The following is a 22,869-nucleotide window of genomic DNA, read 5'->3' on the forward strand; positions in this document are numbered from 1 at the left end:
TATATTGTCTTGTATTGTCTGCTTCCATTCTTTCCCTTTCGGTTCCTCTTGTGTTAGTTTTCCCAAGCTAGACTTCGGGGCAGAAGAGCTCCTAACTTTCACTTCTTTTCCTGTCATCCTTTTTCTTCCTTCTTATATCTTCTTTCTTCTTACTTCACTTGCAAAGTCCTGTTCTTGTCCTTGTAGTGTCATTTTTTAGTCCACTCGATGTCCCTGATGTTGTTATTTCTGTTGTTTATATCTTATTTCTATTATTTATATCTGTTTCTATGTCAACAGCATTCCTTTCCAGAAGATAATCAAAGGAATGTAAACAATCAACCACTTTTACAAAACAACAAAAAAAAATGCAGGTCTCCAGCCACTCTCCACAGGCACTCCACAAGCTCTCCACAGGAAAATGAAACTGAACATTCCACAACAATAATTGTATTCCAAGATGGTTAATTTGTAATCCAACAAATTTTAGATTTATAAAGTTAGAGTTATGCACTCATATTTCCATAACAAGCTCCACAGGTCTCCTCCAAAGCTTCTTCTCATATCAACAAACAAATAAGCAGAGAAAGCCTCCCCCTCCTTCTTCTTCTCCCAGGAGGGGGAAAGCCTGCCCCTCCTCCTCCTTCTCTCAGGCAAAAGCTTAATCAGGCAGTCAATTAATGCCAGACGCACACAACACTCACTTGCTTCTTTCAGCTTCCTTCCCTGCTTGGAGCCTTTGGCTTAATTTCAACATTGAATCCTCACCATCACCGACATCGATGGCTGGGTTCCCTTGGAGAAAAAACAGTCCCTGACTGGACCCTTCTTCTCCGAAACTGTACACCATCAGTAGGATCAAGGTCTCTCCTGGCCACTGATCCTCGGATTTCATCAGACCCACGATTTTGGGAAGAAATAGTGTGCTTTCCAAGAGCTTTCCAGGAGCTCAGAAAAACACAACTACTCAGTCACTTCAGGCCCTACCTCCCCCTCCCTGAGGCATTTGATGGGCCACTGTGAGATACAAGAAGCTGGACTAGATGGGCCCTGGGCCTGATCCAGCAGGGCCAACATAAGCAGGGCTTATGTTCTTATGTTCTTAATCCTGATTATCTTGAAAGTAACCTGCTTCTTTGTTCTAAAGGAGGGCACAATGGCTCATGTCAGACATCATATGGAAGCAAGACTGAATACAGCATCCTCAGGCTCACATTCCTTTTTCCTTTCTCCAGTGCAGTGCAAGGAGATAAAGGATTATACCTGTGATTGTATCTCGGCCTCAGATCCTCTTTTATTTGCAAACTCTAGTTAATGTATTTTGAGGAAATTCCATGTTGAAAAGGGACAATCTCTGTGGCAGACAGAGTGGACGCAAATTTGTGATTGGATTGTACAAACACAATGGCACTTGTGTTGCTTATCTTCCCCACCACCTCCTCCTAGTGAAGCTCCTTGGGCCACCCCAAAGCTGCTCTTGATCACATCCCTACCATCCCCCTGTCCCGCTCCAGCCCTTAAGGAGCCAGGGACAAGTGCTTCCCTGGTGGGTAGGTTGCAACCCACCAGTTTGGGAACCACTGTTGTATAAGATTGTAGCCCTAATGGGGAGCTGGGGCTAATGGCCCACTAGGCCAAGGGAGACACCAATTGAAAAAGTTTGTGAACCACTGATTTAAGGGATCTGCACTTTCTTCAAGGATGCTCCAAGGGATTTTTCACTTGAGGAATAAATGTATCTATGCCATTCTTCTTCTGGAGCAGGATGACTGTTACTGTTTAACAAGCTGCTTTAAAAAAATCAGTGGGCCATAGCATACAGTATGGCCACCAATATGTCTATAAGTGAGCAAACTCCACTGGGCCTGTAATATCATGCAGGACCAGGATTATGCAGAGTTCTAGTCCTGTGTGACCCATTAAATGAAATTCTATAAATATTTTTTGAATTGCTGCTCAAAGAGAACAAAAAATTATGTTTCAAAGGGAGCAGGACAGTAGTCCAGCTGAAAATTATAGAGTTAAGGCTGTGATCTTGACTCAGTCAAATAATTTGTATTCTGAGGTATACACTTCATTATAGTAAAAAAGTTACGCAAGTGAAGTGACGCTTGTACTACTACAGATAAATAGTTCTTTAGTAGAAAAATGCTCTTTTAAAAAATAAAATTAAAGAGACTGAAAGGAAATATTGTTTGGCCCCATTCCCATGAGTGATTTTAGGTCCCCTTTTAGGTCCTGTTGATAGATACACATAGGTAGGCACCAAGCTATTCCAAATTCTCTCACCCTCCAAAAATAAATGTCAAACATAAACCGGAAAAGCATTCTTGAACAACTTGCTCTGAAGAAGTGTCACTGGCTCAGATAACAGAGCTTTAATTGGCAGGGCAGCATGCAAGCAACGCAGTGAGAATAGTTATACAGTATTCAACAGCCCTTGTCAGTGGGAGAAGTTACAAGTCATTTGCTGTGCAATCCTATACTTCTGAAATGCCAGTCTGAGTGTTACAGCATATGGCCTATGCTCTTGTACACTGGCACAATGATAACCCCACAATCATAGCCTCAATTCCACTGATGGTTGTGCCACAAATGCCAGCACAATGCTGCATCAATGTTCATTCAACACAGGTCCATGTGCTACAGTCTCCCAGCCTGGCGTGCCTGTCTGTGGTGCTGCAGGATGCTAAATATCCCATGAGATGATCTGCATATGTCCCTTTCTGTGGCTTAGAGGTTAGACAGCAGTTTTATGGACTGGCCATATGGGTTCAAGACCTAATGTACCTCTTCTTCTGTCTCTGCCATGGTTGTTTCTAGACAGACATGCAAAAGGTGAATATACGTACTATTGCCACAGCAAGTCCCTTGCCTGCACTCAAAAGGCTGGCAGCCTGGGTCTCTGTACAGCACTCTGCCTTGCCTGAGTGCTGTGGAGGCTCCCCTTGTGGTTGACCCCAGTCCCTCCATGACAAAAGTCTTCCTTCCCACTGGAAAACTTCCCCACAGCAATTCAAACCCTTATCAGTCCACTGAATTAAACATAAGTTTAATGTTCATGGTAAGTAAATGTATTTAGGAATTTAAATGCTTCTTTCAATATTATGGCTCTCAAATATCTAATCATATGTGGCTCTTATGTTAAGAAAGTTTGGCCACCTCTGCTGCCACAGAGGGAAGTGTGTGTTTATTTCTCATGTTTATTGTCACCTCCCAAGGGAGCTGTCTTTCTTTCCCTAATCTGTTATAGTCAGAAAGCTATCTCATGCAAGTGTGTGTAAGTGGTACAAGTACTCCAGATGCTAGGATTCCTCAAAGTTCTCTGCTTTTGTCATCTTGCTATCTGTGCCACAGTTGCTCCTGCAGGGTTGTGTGTTGTGACATCCTTGTGTCATTTGTGTGTGGTCATTCATCTGGCCTGCATTACCCACCACGCCCTACTCTGTTCACCCTGGTAGTTAGTACTTCTCTGGGATTGGGTAGGATGGATGATTGGCTCTTGACATCAGACCAGCATCCCGTAATTGGTAGGATGTGCTAGGGTCTCCATGGATGCTAATGAGTTTACTGAGATGGCCGTGCCAGTGTGGACTTGTCTAGGCACTTTTTTCCCCTTCCCCTTTTGTGCTGGGTGAGCATAAAATATGGCAGAGGTCACACCATTGTGCCAATGTAGCAGCAATGGCAGTGAAAATTTGGCATAGAATTGGATCATTGTTGTTGTTTTTCCATCTGCCCTGAGCCAGAGATCTTTTACAAAAAGTTGCAATGGTTTGCCTTTCACCACATCACAAAGTAGTGTTGAAAGATGCTATTTTTAGAACACAACATCTTAACACGTAAGGTGTCTGTTGAAGATAAACACAGGGTGTCAGAACACTCAAGGTTTGAGAGAAGGCTCTTATCTCTCTAATATGTGATAATTTCAACACTTTAGTGTGGAAAGGACATTTAGCATACATATATGAAAAGTAATATTTTCACCTACTTCTCATTAAAAAAAAAATCCAAAGCAGCTCACAAAACCTCAAAACAGAAATTTTTAAAAAATCAAACAGTAAAAAAACAAAAACAAAAAACCTACAAAACCCAAATAGTCAAGAGTACAAAGGAGCAACCCCTCCCCCCCAAGTAGAGCAAAGCAAAAACCAACTGCAGTAAACAAAAACAAACCCTATACCTATAAGTCTTCTGAAATCAAAATCTTAAGATAACACTGGTAGGCCAGAGTCAAGGGGAACAAGCAGAGCTCCCTGAGAGGCAGTTCTAAAGTCTGAGCACAGTCGCTGGAAAGGACCTTCCTGGGCACCTACCTACCTGACATCTGAATAAATGTAGAGCCCAATCCTATGCATGTCTCCTCAGAAGTACATCCCATTATACTGTAGTCAATGGGGCTTTCTTCCAGGAAAGTGTGAATAGGATTGTAGCCCCAGATCTCCTACCTAAGTAACTGAACAACATTGAGCTTTATAGTCTTTTAAAAAATACTTATTATAATTCAAGAAAAACCCAATCAAATATTACAAGTGTAGAAATGCTAATTACTATTATTATTATTAACAATAACAGTATTTATACACCGCTTTTCAACAAAAAGTTCCCAAAGTGGTTTACAGAAAAAAATCAAATTACAAATGGCTAATAATAAAATCTTATTGGTTCCCTGCTGTGTCATCGTAACACTTAAGCACAAGAAGATGAGAAGTCCTATGGCACTTTGGAAACTAACTGGTGCAATTAAAATAAGCCAGGATTCTTCAGGAGGAGGCACAGCAGTGATTGCTAGAGTGGCAATTTTTCTTCTCCTCAGATGCATCCTGCCCTTGATTTAAGAAGTGTTCTACTGACTGGTACCTGGGGCAAACAGAGAGTTGACCAATGGGCTACAGTATTCTCAGGGGCTGGATCAGAGCCAGCATGTGCAGCTTTTACCTGCTGGTTTTTAGAGCATCTGGCTCACCATCTACATGCTAACGTAAGAGGCAGCATTGACCACTGTTACGGAGGATACTGGTTTCTGAAACTGTTCCTGCAATGTTGACATGCAGCTATCTTCATAAAACATTCCACAGAGCATTCCCATGAGAATTTTATCATGGTAATCATTGTGGGAATGTTCTTGTGACAGGAAAAATATCCTGCATTAATTGATTATGTTTTGGAATGTGTAAAAGATCAGACAAACTGAATTTTTCACAACTGATTTTATCTCTGATAATCTTACTATACAGTTACATTTTGCAGGGACTATGTAATATTAGCACTTGTCCTAAGATGACTGCAAGTACATTTAATTATTTTTTTAAAGAAATGGTGGTGCTTGTCTGTTTTTGCATCTGGTAAAGAAAGATTAATCAAGATGCAAATGCGTAATCATAATTTCATTGCTGAGGGGGTAAACAAGTATGTCAGCAATGTGCAGTATTTGACTGCTGCTTAAGGTCCTGTAAATTTAGTTTATCAAGCTTAAGCGCCCAATTGGGCTAATGAACAAGCTTCATTGGGCTAATGAAGTACATAAGAACATAAGAACATAAGAACAGCCCCACTGGATCAGGCCATAGGCCCATCTAGTCCAGCTTCCTGTATCTCACAGCGGCCCACCAAATGCCCCAGGGAGCACACCAGATAACAAGAGACCTCGTCCTGGTGCTCTCCCCTACATCTGGCATTCTGACTTAACCCATTCCTAAAATCAGGAGGTTGCGCATACACATCATGGCTTGTACCCCATAATGGATTTTTCCTCCAGAAACTCGTCCAATCCCCTTTTAAAGGCGTCTAGGCTAGACGCCAGCACCACATCCTGTGGCAAGGAGTTCCACAGACTGACCACGCGCTGAGTAAAGAAATATTTTCTTTTGTCTGTCCTAACCCGCCCAACACTCAATTTTAGTGGATGTCCCCTGGTTCTGGTATTATGTGAGAGTGTAAAGAGCATCTCCCTATCCACTCTGTCCATCCCCTGCATAATTTTGTATGTCTCAATCATGTCCCCCCTCAAGCGTCTCTTTTCTAGGCTGAAGAGGCCCAAACGCCGTAGCCTTTCCTCATAAGGAAGGTGCCCCAGCCCCGTAATCAGCTTAGTCGCTCTCTTTTGCACCTTCTCCATTTCCACTATGTCTTTTTTGAGATGCGGCGACCAGAACTGGACACAATACTCCAGGTGTGGCCTTACCATCGATTTGTACAACGGCATTATAATATTAGCCGTTTTGTTCTCAATACCCTTCCTAATGATCCCAAGCATAGAATTGGCCTTCTTCACTGCCGCCGCACATTGGGTCGACACTTTCATCGACCTGTCCACCACCACCCCAAGATCTCTCTCCTGATCTGTCACACACAGCTCAGAACCCATCAGCCTATATCTAAAGTTTTGATTTTTTGCCCCAATGTGCATGACTTTACACTTACTGACATTGAAGCGCATCTGCCATTTTGCTGCCCATTCTGCCAGTCTGGAGAGATCCTTCTGGAGCTCCTCACAATCACTTCTGGTCTTTACCACTCGGAAAAGTTTGGTGTCGTCTGCAAACTTAGCCACTTCACTGCTCAACCCTGTCTCCAGGTCATTTATGAAGAGGTTGAAAAGCACCGGTCCCAGGACAGATCCTTGGGGCACACCGCTTTTCACCTCTCTCCATTGTGAAAATTGCCCATTGACACCCACTCTCTGCTTCCTGGCCTCCAACCAGTTCTCAATCCACGAGAGGACCTGTCCTCTAATTCCCTGACTGTGGAGTTTTTTCAGTAGCCTTTGGTGAGGGACCGTGTCAAACGCCTTCTGAAAGTCCAGATATATAATGTCCACGGGTTCTCCCTCATCCACATGCCTGTTGACCTTTTCAAAGAATTCTATAAGGTTTGTGAGGCAAGACTTACCCTGACAGAAGCCATGCTGACATACCAAAATGGCTACCACTGCATCCTGCAGTGAGGAGCACTCCATGAGGTTCCCTTATCTGGGATTAATCCTCCACAGTATGGGGAGTCTACTTGGATCTGTGCTAGCTGGTGCAGGTCTGCGTGGACCTCTGCTGTGGGATCTGGTTCAGGAAGGGTTTTAGGATTCGGTGGCCACTGCAGCCACTGAACCCACTACTTCCCAGACCCAATCTGCCCAGACCCAATTGGCTGTTCCACCCTCCCCACCCCTGTCTCCTACTACCCTGCCATCTTACCTGGATTGGAAGTGAGCTGGAAGTGGGTTCCAATTGCAATTTTTAGCCTTTTAGAGCCTTGGGGAGCCCTGCATGTCTGTGGGGCTCCCCACATGCCCTGGAAGCTGGTGCTTGCTTTGAAAAGAAGTGAAAACCCTCCTTCTGTCCCCGGCAATGGCGTGATCCTGGGGATCATGTCACTTCCATCATCTTGCCCCCACAAGGACTTGTGGTCTCAGAGTCTGAGTAGGACTTTGGGAACTGCTGCTACACATTGTATAGAGTACAAGGTTTTTCACCAGGATTCTGCAGCTTCCCTGGCTAGTTTCCATGGTTCCCCAGTGAGTCTTGGCTCACAGATTGTGAACCACAGCCTTAAATGGTCTCAATTTAAAAGCATACTGTTTGTTCAAACGTGAAATTTTACAAAAAGAAACATCAATTATATTTTTATACTGGATTTGAAATTCGGAATTTAAATCCTAGCATTAAATATTTTTCCTACCAATATTGGTAGGAAATCAAACTTATTTTTTAATTTACCTAAGCAGGTATGGACGGCATATGACTGTGAATAGCTCAACTTCTTATTCTTTAAAACCAAATTTATCTATAAGTTGCCTTGAGGACATTTAAGTCAAATGATGGAGTATATGTTTTTTTTTAAAATTAAATCCAATTTATACTACGGGATGTGAATGTATATGTTTTACCATTAATGCCCATTATTTGGTAGTCAAATCTGAATTTACCATATAAAATATGTTTCAGCTGTAGGACTGTTATTGTCATGACATATGGAAATAGAAAAAGTCTGGGATCTGTTTCATTTAAAAAGAAACTGCTCAGGTTTGTGCCTTACATTTTAAAAATGTTGAAATAATTTTACACACTGATACAGAGCTGTAATGTCTTTTTTTTTTTCCTTCTCCTTTCAGTCATGGACTCCTGCCTTGTAGATCATTTTGTGATGCTGCAAAGGAAGGATGTGAACCACTTCTTGGGATGGTAAATTCTTCATGGCCAGAGTTCCTTGCATGTTCCCAGTTCCTAAACAAAACTGAAAATGACAACATCACAAGAGTCTGCTTTTCTCCAGAACGAGAAAAAGGAAAGCATTGTAAGTGCCCTTTAACATTTTTTGTTAGCTGGGAAGAAACTGATGCAGCAAGCGCAGGTTTTACATATAACAGCCAAATTGCAAGTCACAAATAACCAAGTACATCTTTTCTCTGATATTTTTTACTTTTAACAAAAAGCAGCCTCCAAATTTTGTAACTGCCAAACAAATAAACTGGGTAATGCACAGTATATTGTATCAAATTGTATCCAAAACCAGCTATGTCTGAAAAAGACATATTCATGAAGATAATGTTCAGATCATGCAACTGAGTAGTTCCTTCATTTAGAAAGCTGGTGAGTGTGTGAAGCCATGCTGTCCATGGTAGCAGGTTCACAGCTTGGATTGCTTCTGGTTCCACCCTTACTTCTGCTCTCTCTTTCTCAAGTTGTACCAATGGCCAGGATCTTAGTTTGGAAATGCATACCTTAGGCCGCAAACCTATCCACACTTTCCTGGGAGTAAGTCCCATTGAACACAATAGTACTTACTTCTGAGTAGACATGCATAGAATTGTGCCTTTAGTAACCTTTAGATGAATTTCAGCTTAATGTGGGGTTGCTCTTGAAGATGGTTCAGAAACTATGTTTGATCCAAAATGCAGCAACCAGAATTTCAGCTGCAGAAATCATATGACACCACTTCTGAACCCTCAATATTAACTACCATTCGGGACCCAGTTCAGGGCACTAGTACATAAGAAGAGTTCTGCTGGATCAGCCCATCTAGTCCATCTTCCTTTTTCTCACAGTGGCCCACCAGTTGCCTCAGGACAACAAGCACACAAGTTACAAGATACCTGCATCCTGGTGCCCTCCCTTGCACCTGGTATTCTGAGGTAGCCTACTTCTAAAACTAGGAGGTTGCACATACCCGTTATGGCTTGTAACCTGTGATGGACTTTTCTTCTAGAAATCTGTCCAACCCCCTTTTAAAGGCAACTAGGCCAGATACAATTACCACATCCTGTGGCAAGGAGTTCCACTGACTAATTGGATGCTGGGTAAAACAAAATTTTCTTTTATAAGTTCTAATGCTCCCAACACTCAGTTTTAGTGAATGTCCTCTGGTTCTGGTGTTGTGTGAGAGGAAAAAGCATATCCCTCTGTCCACTATATCCCTCTTCTGAATAATTTTATATGTATCAAACATGTCCTTCCTCACTCTTTTTCTAGACTGAAGGGCCCCAAACACTGTAGCCTTTCTTCATAAGGGAGGTGTCCCAGCCCAGTAATCATTAGGATTGCTCTCTTCTGCACCTTTTCCAGTGTCACTGTGTCCTATTTTGAGATGTGGTGACTCGTATTGAAAACTCAACTAAGCCCAATATTGGCGGTAAGTCCTCCCGCCAGCTGGCAGTGAGGCTTTTTGGGGTGGGCCCTGCAGAACTGGGCAGGGGGAGTGAGAGTTTGAGGGAGGATCAGGCCCAGAAGGGGGGGCAAGGATGGCAACAGACTCTGCTGTTGAATCCAATGCCCCCCTCCCTGACTGGAAAGCCTGACATGGCCCTACTTGGTTCTGCGCCTCCTTGGTTCTGCACCAGCCTTCAAATGGAAGGCCCATTGCGTTCTTTTTGAGCAGATGTTCCCTTACCCTGAGAAGACTCTGGAGGCTGCCCCCACCTCATAGGGTGCAGCCGTGGCCATTTTAGCACTGCTCCTCCTCTGGGCACTGATGGAGCTTAGGATTGGGTTGGTAGAACCCAGAAAAATGTTGGTTTTACTTCTTGGACACTTTACTTTTGGATTTGATAGAATTTTTTATGAGTGTACCATTTTAATGTTTCGTGTTATTTGCTATAAACTGCTCAGAGATTTAAACTAATGAGCAGTCTAGAAATGAAGTGCTTCATTAAGTTGGACAAAGATATTTACTCTTATGACAACAGAAAGAACTGAGAATTCATCTGGAATAAATATTTTCATAAGTTTCTCAGATGAGTTGTTTGCATGCAAGGGAGTGAAAGTCAAGTTTCATCAATTTTTCTGCCTTCTTGATCCCTCTAACCTATACTCCACCTTGTCCACATATTTGGAAAAGCAGTATTTAAATGGCATTCCTGTGGGTTAGAAATGTACCTCCCTTGCAATGAAAATAACTTCAGTTATATTTTTCTTCTAGTCCCCTGTCCATCTTCCTTGTATTTTCTTAAATAACCAAAGCTGGGAATGGTTTGGACTGCACTAAACAACATAGCAACAATTAATGAGGAAAATATTATCCTCCCTTGTTAATATATAACCTTACATATTTCAGAGTGTGGGATTGTTAATGTCTATCACTTATTCAAACAGAATGCATGAGCATCAGTAAAATATGTTTTTCTTTATATTATAATGTCTTTATATTCTAATGTTGTACCTTTTTTTAAAAGTTCTTTTGTGTATTACTGGTTCTTGGTTTGGAAAATTAAAAACAATCTGCCTAGGGAACCCAAGCAATATCTGGGTATCAATCAGACTGAGACATAGTTGCTTTCATACTAGTTGCCCAGGCTTCTCAGACATAAGGCCAACAGGTCGAATACTGCCTGGAGAAGCTCTTTATTCAACTGACATAATAATTGGGCTCTGCCAGTGCTGTCCTTTCAGCACAGCCACTTCTGCAGAGGCTTTGGGAGGGAGAGAAGGAAGGGAGTTTCCAAAGGCAAGGAACACTAGGGGAGAAGAGGCAGACCAAGAGAGGTGAGAGAAGATGCTGCTGAAGCACTGGAAAAACCTAATTACCATGTGAGCCACCCTTTCAGCAGAGTTTAAAATGATTTCAGGGTCACTTCTGGGTCAACCCTGTCTATCAGTGGTAGATTTGCTATGTTAATATATGAAGAATATATAAATAAAAATATAATATAAATGTTATATATAGAGCAATGTAAATAGTATCTGTACTTTAATTTTGCTTGACTAGACCAATGCTTCCTAAATGCCTACAAGGGAGTTGGGAGCACTGTTAGTGTATGCAGGGGAGGGACTATAGCAGCAATGTGATTCCCAGGATTGCGCTGCTGCCAGGGATGGGAGGATTTTTATTAAACACCAGCTTCTAGCGCTGGAGTTGTGAAACTGGAAGTGCCTTTTTTCTATTTTAAACCTGTTTGGAGGTGTGGAGAGCCCTGTAGAAGGCTCCCCTAATCCCCTGGAACCCCTAGGACTCTGGTGCTGGAGGCTGGTGAGTAAAAAAAAACCCTCTCATCCTTGGCAGCAGCGTGATCCTGGGGATCATGTTGTTGCTTTCCCCCTCCCCTTAAAGGGGGAGGGGCAAGTGCTTCCATGGCTGTTGTGTTGCAGTCTGGTCCAGTGGGAACCACTGAACTGGACCAGTGTTTCTTTTGTCCTCTGGTAACATCATCATCAGTTGCTTTTGGATTGGGAGGCCAGATGCAGCATGACAAACACCTGTAAGAGACTCAGGATGGACAGGAGGGCTTTCTTGAGTGCCTTTGGGGCCCCCTACTGCTGTTTGTTATGTTGTGTTCCTGGTCTCACTGCCAGGCAGCAGGTGTCCAAGGGTTCCACAAGCACCACCAGTACCACTGTTGGTGCCCTTACCACTGGTTGAGAAACACTGGACTAGACCATTTCTACTCCTAATTAATACGAGTAGATCAGTCTGAAGAAAATGTTATTGTAATTAGAACTGGGTACAGATTTTGCTTTTTAATATGAGAACACAGTCTATTTCCTTCCTTGTTCTTCATTTTTCAGTACTTTGTGAAGGGAACGAGAGCTTCTTGTGCACAAGTGGAATCTGCATCCCTGGAATCCTCCAGTGTAATGGCTACAATGACTGTGATGATTGGAGCGATGAGGCACATTGCAGTACGTCACTTAAAACACATTATATAATGTGTGTCTGGAAAGGACAACACTGCCACTATTCAGATGGGCTTAGAAATCAAAGCCACCTACTGTAGCAGGATAACAGCTTTGCGTAGGATTTACGTATGCCTGCTTCTGACATTTCTTTCAGAAATCAGTGGGGCCTGTTTACTTTTGCTGAACTTGACCACAGAATGTGCTTGTAGACCTTTTAAATTTTATGCTTTTAAAAACATGATTTCATTAGTAGTTGAACAACTAATATTTCTGCAACAGCACACAGAGATTCTGAGACAGTTTTTATTTTTAAATGTCTGAGTATCTGAGTAAGCCTTTCACAAAGATTATCTTTGTAAAAAGATAACCTTTTTACAAGCCACACTTTATAAGCTTTTGACAACCTAGCTGGCACAATTTAACAGGACATGCAAAACAACTTTCTTACAAAATTCTTTCTGATCTAGCCCTGGAGGTGATCACAAAAATATTTGTTAACGAAATACGTACGGTGGAAAAGAAGATGTGGTCTCTCCAGTGCACAGTGCATTCTGTCTACCACATCCAGTTTCTTTGTGTTAATGAAAGAGAGCTAAAGACTGGATTGCACTTTCCATGAGTTGGCACATATAAGCAAATCTCCCTCTCTGAAATCCTGAAGGAGCAAGCAAGCTCTTTCTCACCAGCTGACATTCTTACAGGCAGCCAAGACTGGGAACATTTGCCTGCCTGTAGTTTTCTCTATGGTATGTGTGTGAGGAAGGCGCCCCCACCAACATACATGCCTACAACATCAGCAGCTTCTCACTGGGAAGCGTTGCTGGCCAGACACTTTTATTCTGATATTCTGCTGGCAGTTGGAAAAGGAAAAGGTAGGGAAGTTCAGGTATAGCAGCAACAAGATTATATGGGCAGAGAAAAATAAAAACTTGTGTTCCCCCCCCCCCCCCCGCAGCTAAACCATGAAATGATCTTCTGCATCTTGCATCAGTGGTGGATGATGGGGTTGCTCCAGAGGGCAGTTGAGATTGTTCTTTCTCCTGAGACTGCCCCTGCCACTTCTCTCCAGCTTGCCATAGATGCAAGTCGTATTTATCAACTTCCCATTTGCTAAAAGCAAGCAGAAAATGCATCATCTGATTCCTTACATGCACTGTAAGGAAGTGCAGGGCTTCCAGTTTTAGTTAAGGAGTCATGCAAACAAAGAGTACCTTTGTTAGTACAGTCCCTTCAAATATAACTGGAAGTCTTGCACTTCCAGGTTTGGGAAAATTGTGTGAAAGAGCATGGTAAAGAAGCAGGTGATCTATATGGGATTTTTTTTTAAAAGCCTCATGGCAGGGAGACAGTATTGGGAAGCACCCCAAGTTATGCCATCTCTGGGTTCCACTGAGGACCCAGGAATGGCATTGGGATGAGTGAAATTTAAGCAAGGTAGTAGGACTGGAACAAAAAAGTTTTCCAGTTAAGTGAAGTTGCTGGAGTGTTGCAAGTGGATATAGAAAGCTCAAGTTCATGTCCCTGCTCTGCAATTAACAGAGTTTGCCCACGACAGCTAGATGCCTGAGTGGAAAATCACTGGGAGCAAAAATGTAATAAATAAATTATTGAGGGTTGTATCCTGAGGTTCTCTTATTCCAGCTGCTTTCTCTGGAGAGAGGAACTTTAGGTTACAAGCTTGATAAATTGCCATAAATTAGTGGACCAAAAATTTGCTACCTGAGAACTAAATTGATTGTCCCTAGGTTAGTCACTATATAATCTAGTTTCTGTGATGGTGTGATAGCTGTCCTAAACCCTGTCCCAAGCTATATCTCCATGTTGTCTGACTTGTACATTGCTGTAATTATCATAACTTCTCATGCTAGTGCTTCCCCATCTGCTTTCTGAGTCTGGTTAGGAAATACTGATGCAATTATAACAACCGTATGGTCTGGGCTTCCATATGTTACTGAAGGAACATGAAGATGAATTATGGTCAGAGTGGTGTGGAAGCAATGACTGACTGGTATGAATTGATTCTATTTCCCTGTCAAATCTATAAGGTTGAGCTCTTTAGAAAAAAGTAGAAAGAAGAAATGCAAGAAATAAATTATTTGGAGATAGCTCTACAAACCCAGAAGAAGAAAGTTCTGAGTTCTCAAACATGGTAGAAGGAAAGGTTCTATAGAAGAGAGAAACAGCAAAGAGATGATGGCTGGGTTCATGGTTTAGCATTACACCTTGGGTTCACATGTTCCCTCTTCCCCTTAGTGTGCATTGGGAGGAAATTTTCAGTTTCCTTCCATGGTCCTGGTTTGTTCACTAATTGTGACTATTCACTGGATTCAGATGCAAGAACAATCCTGGTTTGTTTTCAACCATGAGCAGAAGCTGCACATTTCTTACGCTTGCATGTGAGCCCAAGGCTTGTGCTAGTAATACTAAATTATGGTTTAATCATGGTTCTGAAAGTGGCCAATAACTACTTTTTTCTCTTTTTTTAAAAGCAAGGGCCTCCAAACTATAGCCTGTGGGCCGGATCTAGTGCACTAAGAAAATCCTCTTCGGTGTGGCACAGCAGTGGTGAAGACTTACCTTCCTTCCTTCCTTCTTTTCTGCCTGCCTGCCACTCCATTTCCTCTCTTCATGCTTGATCTTTGCAGAAACTCATGCCAGACAGCTGCTTCCCCTGGGAAATCAGGGTGCAGGACCATCCAGAGCAATCGGTAGCAGAAGTGGCTGCCTGGCGCGAGTTTCTGCAAAGATCAGGCACGAAGACGGGAGGCAGTGGGGCGGAATGGTAAGGCTTCGCCACCACCCTGCCATGCCATGCCTGAGAGAACATAAGAACAGCCCCACTGGATCAGGCCATAGGCCCATCTAGTTCAGCTTCCTGTATCTCACAGTGGCCCACCAAATGCCCCAGGGAGCACACCAGATAACAAGAGACCTGCATCCTGGTGCCCTCCCTTGCACCTGGCATTCTGATACATAGCCCATTTCTAGAATCAGGAGGTTGCACATACACATCATGGCTTGTAACCCGTAATGGATTTTTCCTTCAGAAACTTGTCCAATCCCCTTTTAAAGGCGACCAGGCCAGTCGCCATCACCACATCCTGTGGCAAGGAGTTCCACAGACCAACCACACGCTGAGTAAAGAAATATTTTCTTTTGTCTGTCCTAACCCTCCCAACACTCAATTTTAGTGGATGTCCCCTGGTTCTGGTGTTATGTGAGAGTGTAAAGAGCATCTCTCTATCCACTCTATCCTTCCCATGCATAATTTTGTATGTCTCAATCATGTCCCCCTTCAGGCGTCTCTTTTCTAGGCTGAAGAGGCCCAAACGCTGTAGCCTTTCCTCATAAGGAAGGTGCCCCAGCCCAGTAGTCATCTTAGTTGCCCTCTTTTGCACCTTTTCCATTTCCACTATGTCCTTTTTGAGATGTGGCGACCAGAACTGAACACAATACACCAGGTGTGGCCTTACCATCGATTTGTACAACGGCATTATAATACTAGCCGTTTTGTTCTCAATACCCTTCTTAATGATCCCAAGCATAGAATTGGCCTTCTTCACTGCCGCCGCACATTGGGTCGACACTTTCATTTACTTGTGGACCACCACCCCAAGATCTTTCTCCTGATCTGTCACAGACAGCTCAGAACCCATTAGCCTATATGTGGTTTTGATTTTCTCCATGCACTATGGGCCATAGTTTGGAGGCCCTTGTTTTAAAGGAAGACTGTTCTGCATGAATTTAGAGCAGTGGTTCCCAAACTGGTTGGTTGCGACCCACCAGGGCAACCTGAAAAGGGCCATTCCTGTTTAAGGAGAATGGCCCAGAAATCGGCAGCAACGCAATCACTATGATCGTGCTGCTGCCAAGCAGGGAAGGGTTTTTTCACTTATCCGGGGATCATTATGGTTCTCCAGAGGGTCTGGGAAGCCTGCAACCCCCTCTGCAGCCCTCCCCAAGGGTTGAAAATGTTGAAAAAGGGGAGAAAAACCCACTTCCTGTTTTCATCCTGAGCGATTGCTGCCTTCTCCCTCCATGTGAAGAGTTATAGGGTTCCCAAAGTCGGGAACCACTGATTTAGAAGGAAAAAAAGGATGGCTCCTTTATATTTATTCATTTGCTTTATATTTACTCCTTTATACTTACACAGTGGACAATGTGTTATGTTCACAGCCTTTTCTGTGAGAAGGGCTGGCATCTTCAGAAACATAATGCCTGGAGCACAGGCCATATTAATCACGTCCTATGACTGCCCCATGAAGGCATGTGTGTAAATAAAAGTTCAAAGTATGCAATTGTTTTGCTAACAAGAGATTGTTACTCCTTGGTCTGGGATATGGATGCAGTTGTATTAATATTTTGCTTTTCAGGATTCAGTCCTGAAACCTAGCACTGGAGACGAAGTACAGAGCTAAAAACTTAGATTAAATCCTGGAATATAGTGCAGCTGTGCTGTATAACTGAGTCAAAATATTCTGTTTTTTTTGACAGACTGCAGTGAAGGGGTCTTCCGTTGTAACACTGGAAAATGCCTCAATTATACCTTTGTTTGTGATGGGTATGATGACTGTGGAGACCTAAGTGATGAACATAATTGTGGTAAGGAATATTATAGAAATTTTTTTTAATTTAAGATTTAGCAGGGATGAGTTTGATAGCAGTCAACTTGAATTGCACTAAGTGGCTATTTGACATCTCAAGTTCACTTGAGTCTTAGATGTCACTCAGGGCCAGTGACTTGAAAAAGGTCTGAACTCGAAATGACTTGAGTTCTATCTCTTTTGTGTGTGTGTGTGTTCTTTCTTACTTTTTTTTTTCTTTGCTGCTTCTGCATCACACCGAAAGACATCATGATCCGGAAACTGGCATTCAGAAGGATGGCAGCAGCCATCCTGGCAGCAGCCATGGTGGGAGGATAGGTCATGACTCGGCTCATATCTCAAAATGAATCTGACTTTTGAAAGACTTAAAAAGTATTATTAATGTTTTTTCTAAAAATTGACTCAGTGGCTTATAGTTCAAATTTTAAAAAAACGTACTGTCAGTGGTTTTAACCTTGCCTAGCACAGTGCATTGTGACTATTACAGCACAGTGTGACTTGGGCCCCAATCCTATCCCCTGTCACCAGCCTCATCAAAAAGGTGCATCATCATTTGTTGCAGCCTCATCAAAAAGGTGCACACTGCATCCAGTGGCGGTGGTGGTGGGATTCAAAGGCAAAGAGGAGAGAAGTAACAATTAAATTTAGTTACCTGTTTAAGCCCTGGGGCCACCCATGGGTCTCCTCAGACATATACCATCTCTTTGGTGGTGGCATATGTCTGAGGAGGATAAAGGGGTGGGGAGGTTTTAAAAAAGAGGGGGTTGGATCCAGCATACGCCATTGCTGCTTCATTCACCTACCCCCCCCCCCAGCCTCCTGCCTGCCTCTTGGTCCCTTTCCATCACTGGCATAGCGGTGCCAATGGGACAAGTGCTGCATCCTGCAGTTGGGTGTCACTCACAGAGGCCTCCTCAAAGTAAGGCAATGTTTGTTCCCTTACCTCGGAGCTGCATTGCGCTTATGTCAGTGCTGGAAAGCAATGACATAAGGGGTTAGGATTGCGCCCTAATGCAGCGATTCTCAACTCTGGGTTGAGACCTGATTTGTTGTGGGTTGCAGGGCTGGCACTACTTGGAAGGTGCATTATGTGGTATGACGCAGCTGCAGTGGGCAACAAAGTGGGTCACAGTGGTAAAAAGTTTGACAACCACTTTTCTGAAGTACTACTGCTGCTATAGTTTTGATTATGATGATAGCTCAGATCTGATTTTCAGAAAAGCTTTTCTAGCAGAATGAATACAGTGTCTAAACCTCCCCCAATGCCACATAGACACATTTAGCTGAAAAAATTTGGTTATACAACATTTTTCCCTGTGATAATATAAGATTGCTAAAGCTTGAAAAGTGCTGAACAATACTGTGCCTGAACAGTTATTTTGCTCTGAATGCCGGTTTTTGGTATGGTTCTTCCTCTGCTAACATAACATTTAGTAGTGGCTACATAATAGTAAGCTTTTTCAGAAATACAACAAAATGGTCTACTGCTGTGAGAGAAGACTGCTGAAATTCCTTTACTTGATTGCATGTATGTGTAATTCCATTATCCTCTGTTTTACCTGCCTGCAATTCTTTTAACTCAGTGTGCACTCTGTGTTGGCAGTTTCCAGGCTACAGAATTCCTCCAACAAAACTAATTTGATTGACTCATCATAAGGGTCTTGTGACCTGCTCTGTGCCCTCTGCCTCCTCCCAAGGGGGCAGGTCTATGTCATATGGGTTGGGAGCTATAATAAGTCCAATAACACTGAAGGATGCTGCTTAATTTCAGAATTTGTTGTGGGAATAATACAGAGGTTGATAGGAGGGGAGATGGTTCTTCAAGACTAAGCTTGCCTCAGCACCCAGTAAGGGCATGGGGAGCTATTAGCTAGAAACTTTCATTCACACTTTGGCTATCTTGATCAGGAGCCAGTATTTCAGTCCTGCTACTGCCTTTCTTTGTTATGGCACTGGGAAATACTCTGGGTGGCTTCACACTACTCCTTGTGTAGCGATTGGCACTGGAGTTGGGGGTCTCCTGACTGTTTCTTCTTCCCCTTTCTTCTGCTGCTGCCTCTTCTACTACCTCCTTCTAGCCCCTTGGTTCCTCCTGTCTTGATTTTTTTCTTACTTCCCTGCCTCTCCCAACCATCCCATGGTTCCTTACTGTACTCCACGCCTTGTCACTGATTGATCTTCTCTTTTCATCTCCATTCCATCTCTTTGCTTTCCACCTCCTTTCCATTCTCTACATTTCCTCTTTCTCCCCCTTTGCTTCCTCCTCCTGCTTCTACCTCTTTGTCTCCTTTTAAACCCTCCACCACCGCATTTGTGCCTGTCACTCAAAATCACCATCAGTTGTGAAACACAGAGAAGAGCAAGCCTTGCTGAGGGAGAATCAGCAGGGCTTTTGTAAGGGTAAGACTTGCCTCATGAACCTTTTAGAGTTCTTTGAAAAGGTCAACAGGCATACAGGAGAAAGGTATCCACATACCTATCAACAGGTGCGTGGATGTGGGAGAACCTGTGGATATTATATATCTGAATTTCAGAATGCATTTGACACGGTCTCTTGCCAAAGGCTGCTGAGAAAACTTCACAGTCAGGGAAAAAGAGGGTCATCTGTGAGATGACAAGCTGCACCTGCTAAAATTCCCTCTTTTATACAATTGTTAAAGGTCCAGGAACTCTAAAGTGGAAAGTTTGCACAGCCCTGCTCTTATGGATTAAGAATTCGTTGAGGACCAGGAAACATTGAGTGAGTGTCAATGGGAAATTTTTACAGTGGAGAGAGGTGAGAAGTGGTGTGCCCCAGGGATCTGTCCTGGGATTGGTGCTTTTCAACTTATTCATAAATGACCTGGAGACAGGGATAAACAGTGAGGTGGCCAAGTTTGTGGATAACACTAACCTTTCCTGGGTGATGAAGACCAGAAAGAATTGTGAAGAGCTCCAGAAGGATCTCTCCAAACTGGGAGAATGGATTACATAACTTTAATCACTCATAAACACTCAATTTTAGTGGATGTCCCCTGGTTCTGGTGTTATGTGAGAGTGTAAAGAGCATCTCTCTATCCACTTTATCCTTCCCATGCATAATTCTATATGTCTTAATCATGTCCCCCCTCAGGTGCCTTTTTTCTAGGCTAAAGAGGCCCAAACGCCGTAACATTTCCTCATAAGGAAGGTGCCCCAGCCCAGTCGCTCTGTTTTGCACCTTTTCCATTTCCACTATGTCCTTTTTGAGATGTGGTGACCAGAACTGGACACAATACTCCAGGTGTGGCCTTACCATAGATTTGTACAATGGCATTATAATATTAGCTGTTTTGTTCTCAGTACCTTTTCTAATGATCCCAAGCATAGAATTGACCTTCTTCACTGCTGCCGCACATTGGGTCGACACTTTCATCGAGCTGTCCACCACCACCCCAAGATCTCTCTCCTGATCTGTCACAGACAGCTCAGAACCCATTAGCCTATATGTGAAGTTTTGATTTTTTGCCCCAATGTGCATGACTTTACACTTACTTACATTGAAATGCATCTGCCATTTTGCTGCCCATTCTTCCAGTTTGGAGAGATCCTTCTGGAGCTCCTCACAATCACTTGCGGTCTTCACCACTCAGAAAAGTTTGGTGTCATCTGCAAACTTTGCCACCTCACTGCTTAACCCTGTCTCCAGGTCATTTATGAAGAGGTTGAAGAGCACCAGTCCCAGGACAGATCCTTGGGGCACACCGCTTTTCATCTCTCTCCATTGTGAAATTGCCCATTGACACCCACTCTCTGTTTCCTGGTCTTCAACCAGTTCTCAATCCATGAGAGGACCTGCCCTCAAATTCCCTGACTGTGGAGTTTTTTCAGTAGCCTTTGGTGAGGGACCGTGTTGAACGCCTTCTGAAAGTCCAGATATATAATGTCCACGGGTTCTCCCAAATCCACATGCCTGTTGACCTTTTCAAAGAATTCTAAAAGGTTTGTGAGGCAAGACTTATCCTTACAGAAGCCACGCTGATTCTCTCTCAGCAAGGCTTGTTCGTCTATGTGGTTTGAGATTCTATCTTTGATGAGGCATTCCACCATCTTACCTGGTATAGATGTTAGACTGACTGACCTATAGTTTCCCGGGTCCCCCTCCTTCCTTTTTTAAAAATTGGTGTGACATTTGCTATCCTCCAATCCTCTGGCACTGTGGCCGTTTTGAGGGACAAGTTGCATATTTTAGTCAAGAGATCAGCAACTTCATTCTTAAATTCCTTAATAACTCTTGGATGGATACTCTAAGAATGCTACATTTTTATGTTATTAAAGACAATCCTTGTCCTCAAGTTAAGTAGTGTCTAAAATACAGTTTGTCTGCCAAGAGAGGCCTCTACTCTGTATGAAGCTGGTAACTGTTGTCTTGCAATTGTTCCTTGACAATATTGGTGCTCATAGAAAAAGATGTTCTTCCATTTATAGCTTGAAGCACAGAAACAAGTTTTCAGACAAAGTACCTGCTAGGATTGCAAATTTTCCTTCCAACAGAGACTCTGTGCTATAAACAGTTGTAAGGCAGACAGCTTGGCACGATCATGCAGGGATCAGGAAATCTATACATGTTGAAATGCTTCCTGTTACATAGTGATTAAAAATATGGCATCTTTGTCAGAATCAGCAGTGTCAACTTTAGTCTCACTTCAAGAAAAGAACATTTGAAAATTGACTTGACTTTTTCTTTGTTTGCTTAATGTTCAGTTTCAGAATTCCACATGCAATATGGGTGCCAGAATTTAAAGAACTGTGCAATTACTTCTGTGCAACTACTCCAACAGCCTTTTTTGTTTCTCAGGGCCAAGCTACACATGACATAGTGGTTTGGTACCTGAAGCTTTGTTCCTTCAGAGGAATTACTTTTCTCTGGAAGAAGAAAATTTTAGATTCCAGCCCAGTGTCTTCCATTAAAAGCAGCTGTAGGGAGCCCTCACTTGGATCACGACCATGTTGCTGGTGGATATTTTTAACACTTTTCCTTAACTGCTTTCTCAAGCTACTATTAGCCATGGGGGGGCGGATATGGTTACCTGTATTTTTCCTTACACAGCAATTAATAGCAGCTTTGTGAGCAGTTTGACTTGGGGCTATGGCTTAGAGCAGGGATGCCCAAACCCTGGCTCGGGGCCACTTGTGGCCCTCAGGGGCTCCCAATCTGACCCGCAGGGAGTCCCCAGTCTCCAATAAGCCTCTGGCCCTCCAGAGATTTGCTGTAGCCTGTGCTGGCCCAATGCAACTGCTCTCAGTGTGAGGACGACGGTTCGACCTCTCACCTGAGCTGTGGGACAAGGGCTCCCTCCACTACTTGCTGTTTCACATTAGTGATGCAGCAGTGGCAGTGAAGGAAAGGCTGGCCTTGCTTTGTACAAGGCCTTTTATAGGCCTTGAACTACTGCAAGACCATTCATTCTTATAAGTTCCATCTCCAATATATTCATTTATGTAAATTTATTCAAATTTAAAATGTAAGTTAATTCTTTTTTTTTTTCCTGGCTCCTGACACAGTGTCAGAGATGATGTGACCCCCCTGCCAAAATGTTTGGACACCCCTGGCTTAGAGGACATGATTAACCAATCTAAAGTGATGCTCAGGCTGCTTTTAGTAAAAGAGAAGATGTTGATCACTGATTTCCCACTAATCCAGCCATTTTCAACCATTGTGCCATGGCACACTGGTGTGCCGCGATTGGTTCCCATGTGTGCTGCAGGAATTTGGGAGAGGATCATTTATCAATAGGGCCATTGGGGAATGTAAGTCCCCACTGACAGCACAGTGTGCCTTGTCAATTGTCAAAAAGCTGATGGTATGCCTTGCCCATTTTAGTGCCTTGCCAGTGTGCCACAAGATGCAAAAAGGTTGAAAATCACTGCACTAATCTCTCATGATGATACATATAATTTGGCTATCAAACAGCAGCAGTAGAAAGCTTCTTTTGAAATTAAGTGGATTTCAAAACGAGCTGCTTTGGCATTTTTTTTTAAAAAAAGTACTTGGATATTCTGCATCTTTGAATTCCAGTCAGGGTTTCTAATACCTCAACTTAGCAGCTGCAAGACTGAAAAATTTGACAAGCACAAATTCTCCCAGCACCACATTCTTGGTGAAAGGACAGTACTGTACCACTGACAAAAGAACTAACAGTTCACTTTAGAGCAGCATTTTC

At 43.0% G+C, this 22,869-nt stretch overlaps 1 protein-coding gene across 5 annotated transcripts in view; it reads left to right on the forward strand.

Moving 5' to 3' along the window:
* Nucleotides 1-22,869, forward strand: part of CORIN (corin, serine peptidase) — a 128,590-nt gene that overhangs the window by 49,266 nt on the left and 56,455 nt on the right. For all 5 annotated transcript variants that reach the window (XM_066632035.1, XM_066632036.1, XM_066632034.1 and 2 more), the window contains 3 exons: nucleotides 8,087-8,268; nucleotides 11,973-12,086; nucleotides 16,578-16,685. In XM_066632035.1, the coding sequence (XP_066488132.1) occupies nucleotides 8,087-8,268; nucleotides 11,973-12,086; nucleotides 16,578-16,685 (404 nt within the window). The remainder of the gene's footprint in view (nucleotides 1-8,086; nucleotides 8,269-11,972; nucleotides 12,087-16,577; nucleotides 16,686-22,869) is intronic.

The sequence above is a fragment of the Tiliqua scincoides genome, chromosome 6 (assembly GCF_035046505.1).
Source record: "Tiliqua scincoides isolate rTilSci1 chromosome 6, rTilSci1.hap2, whole genome shotgun sequence".
Classification (NCBI taxonomy): domain Eukaryota; kingdom Metazoa; phylum Chordata; class Lepidosauria; order Squamata; family Scincidae; genus Tiliqua; species Tiliqua scincoides.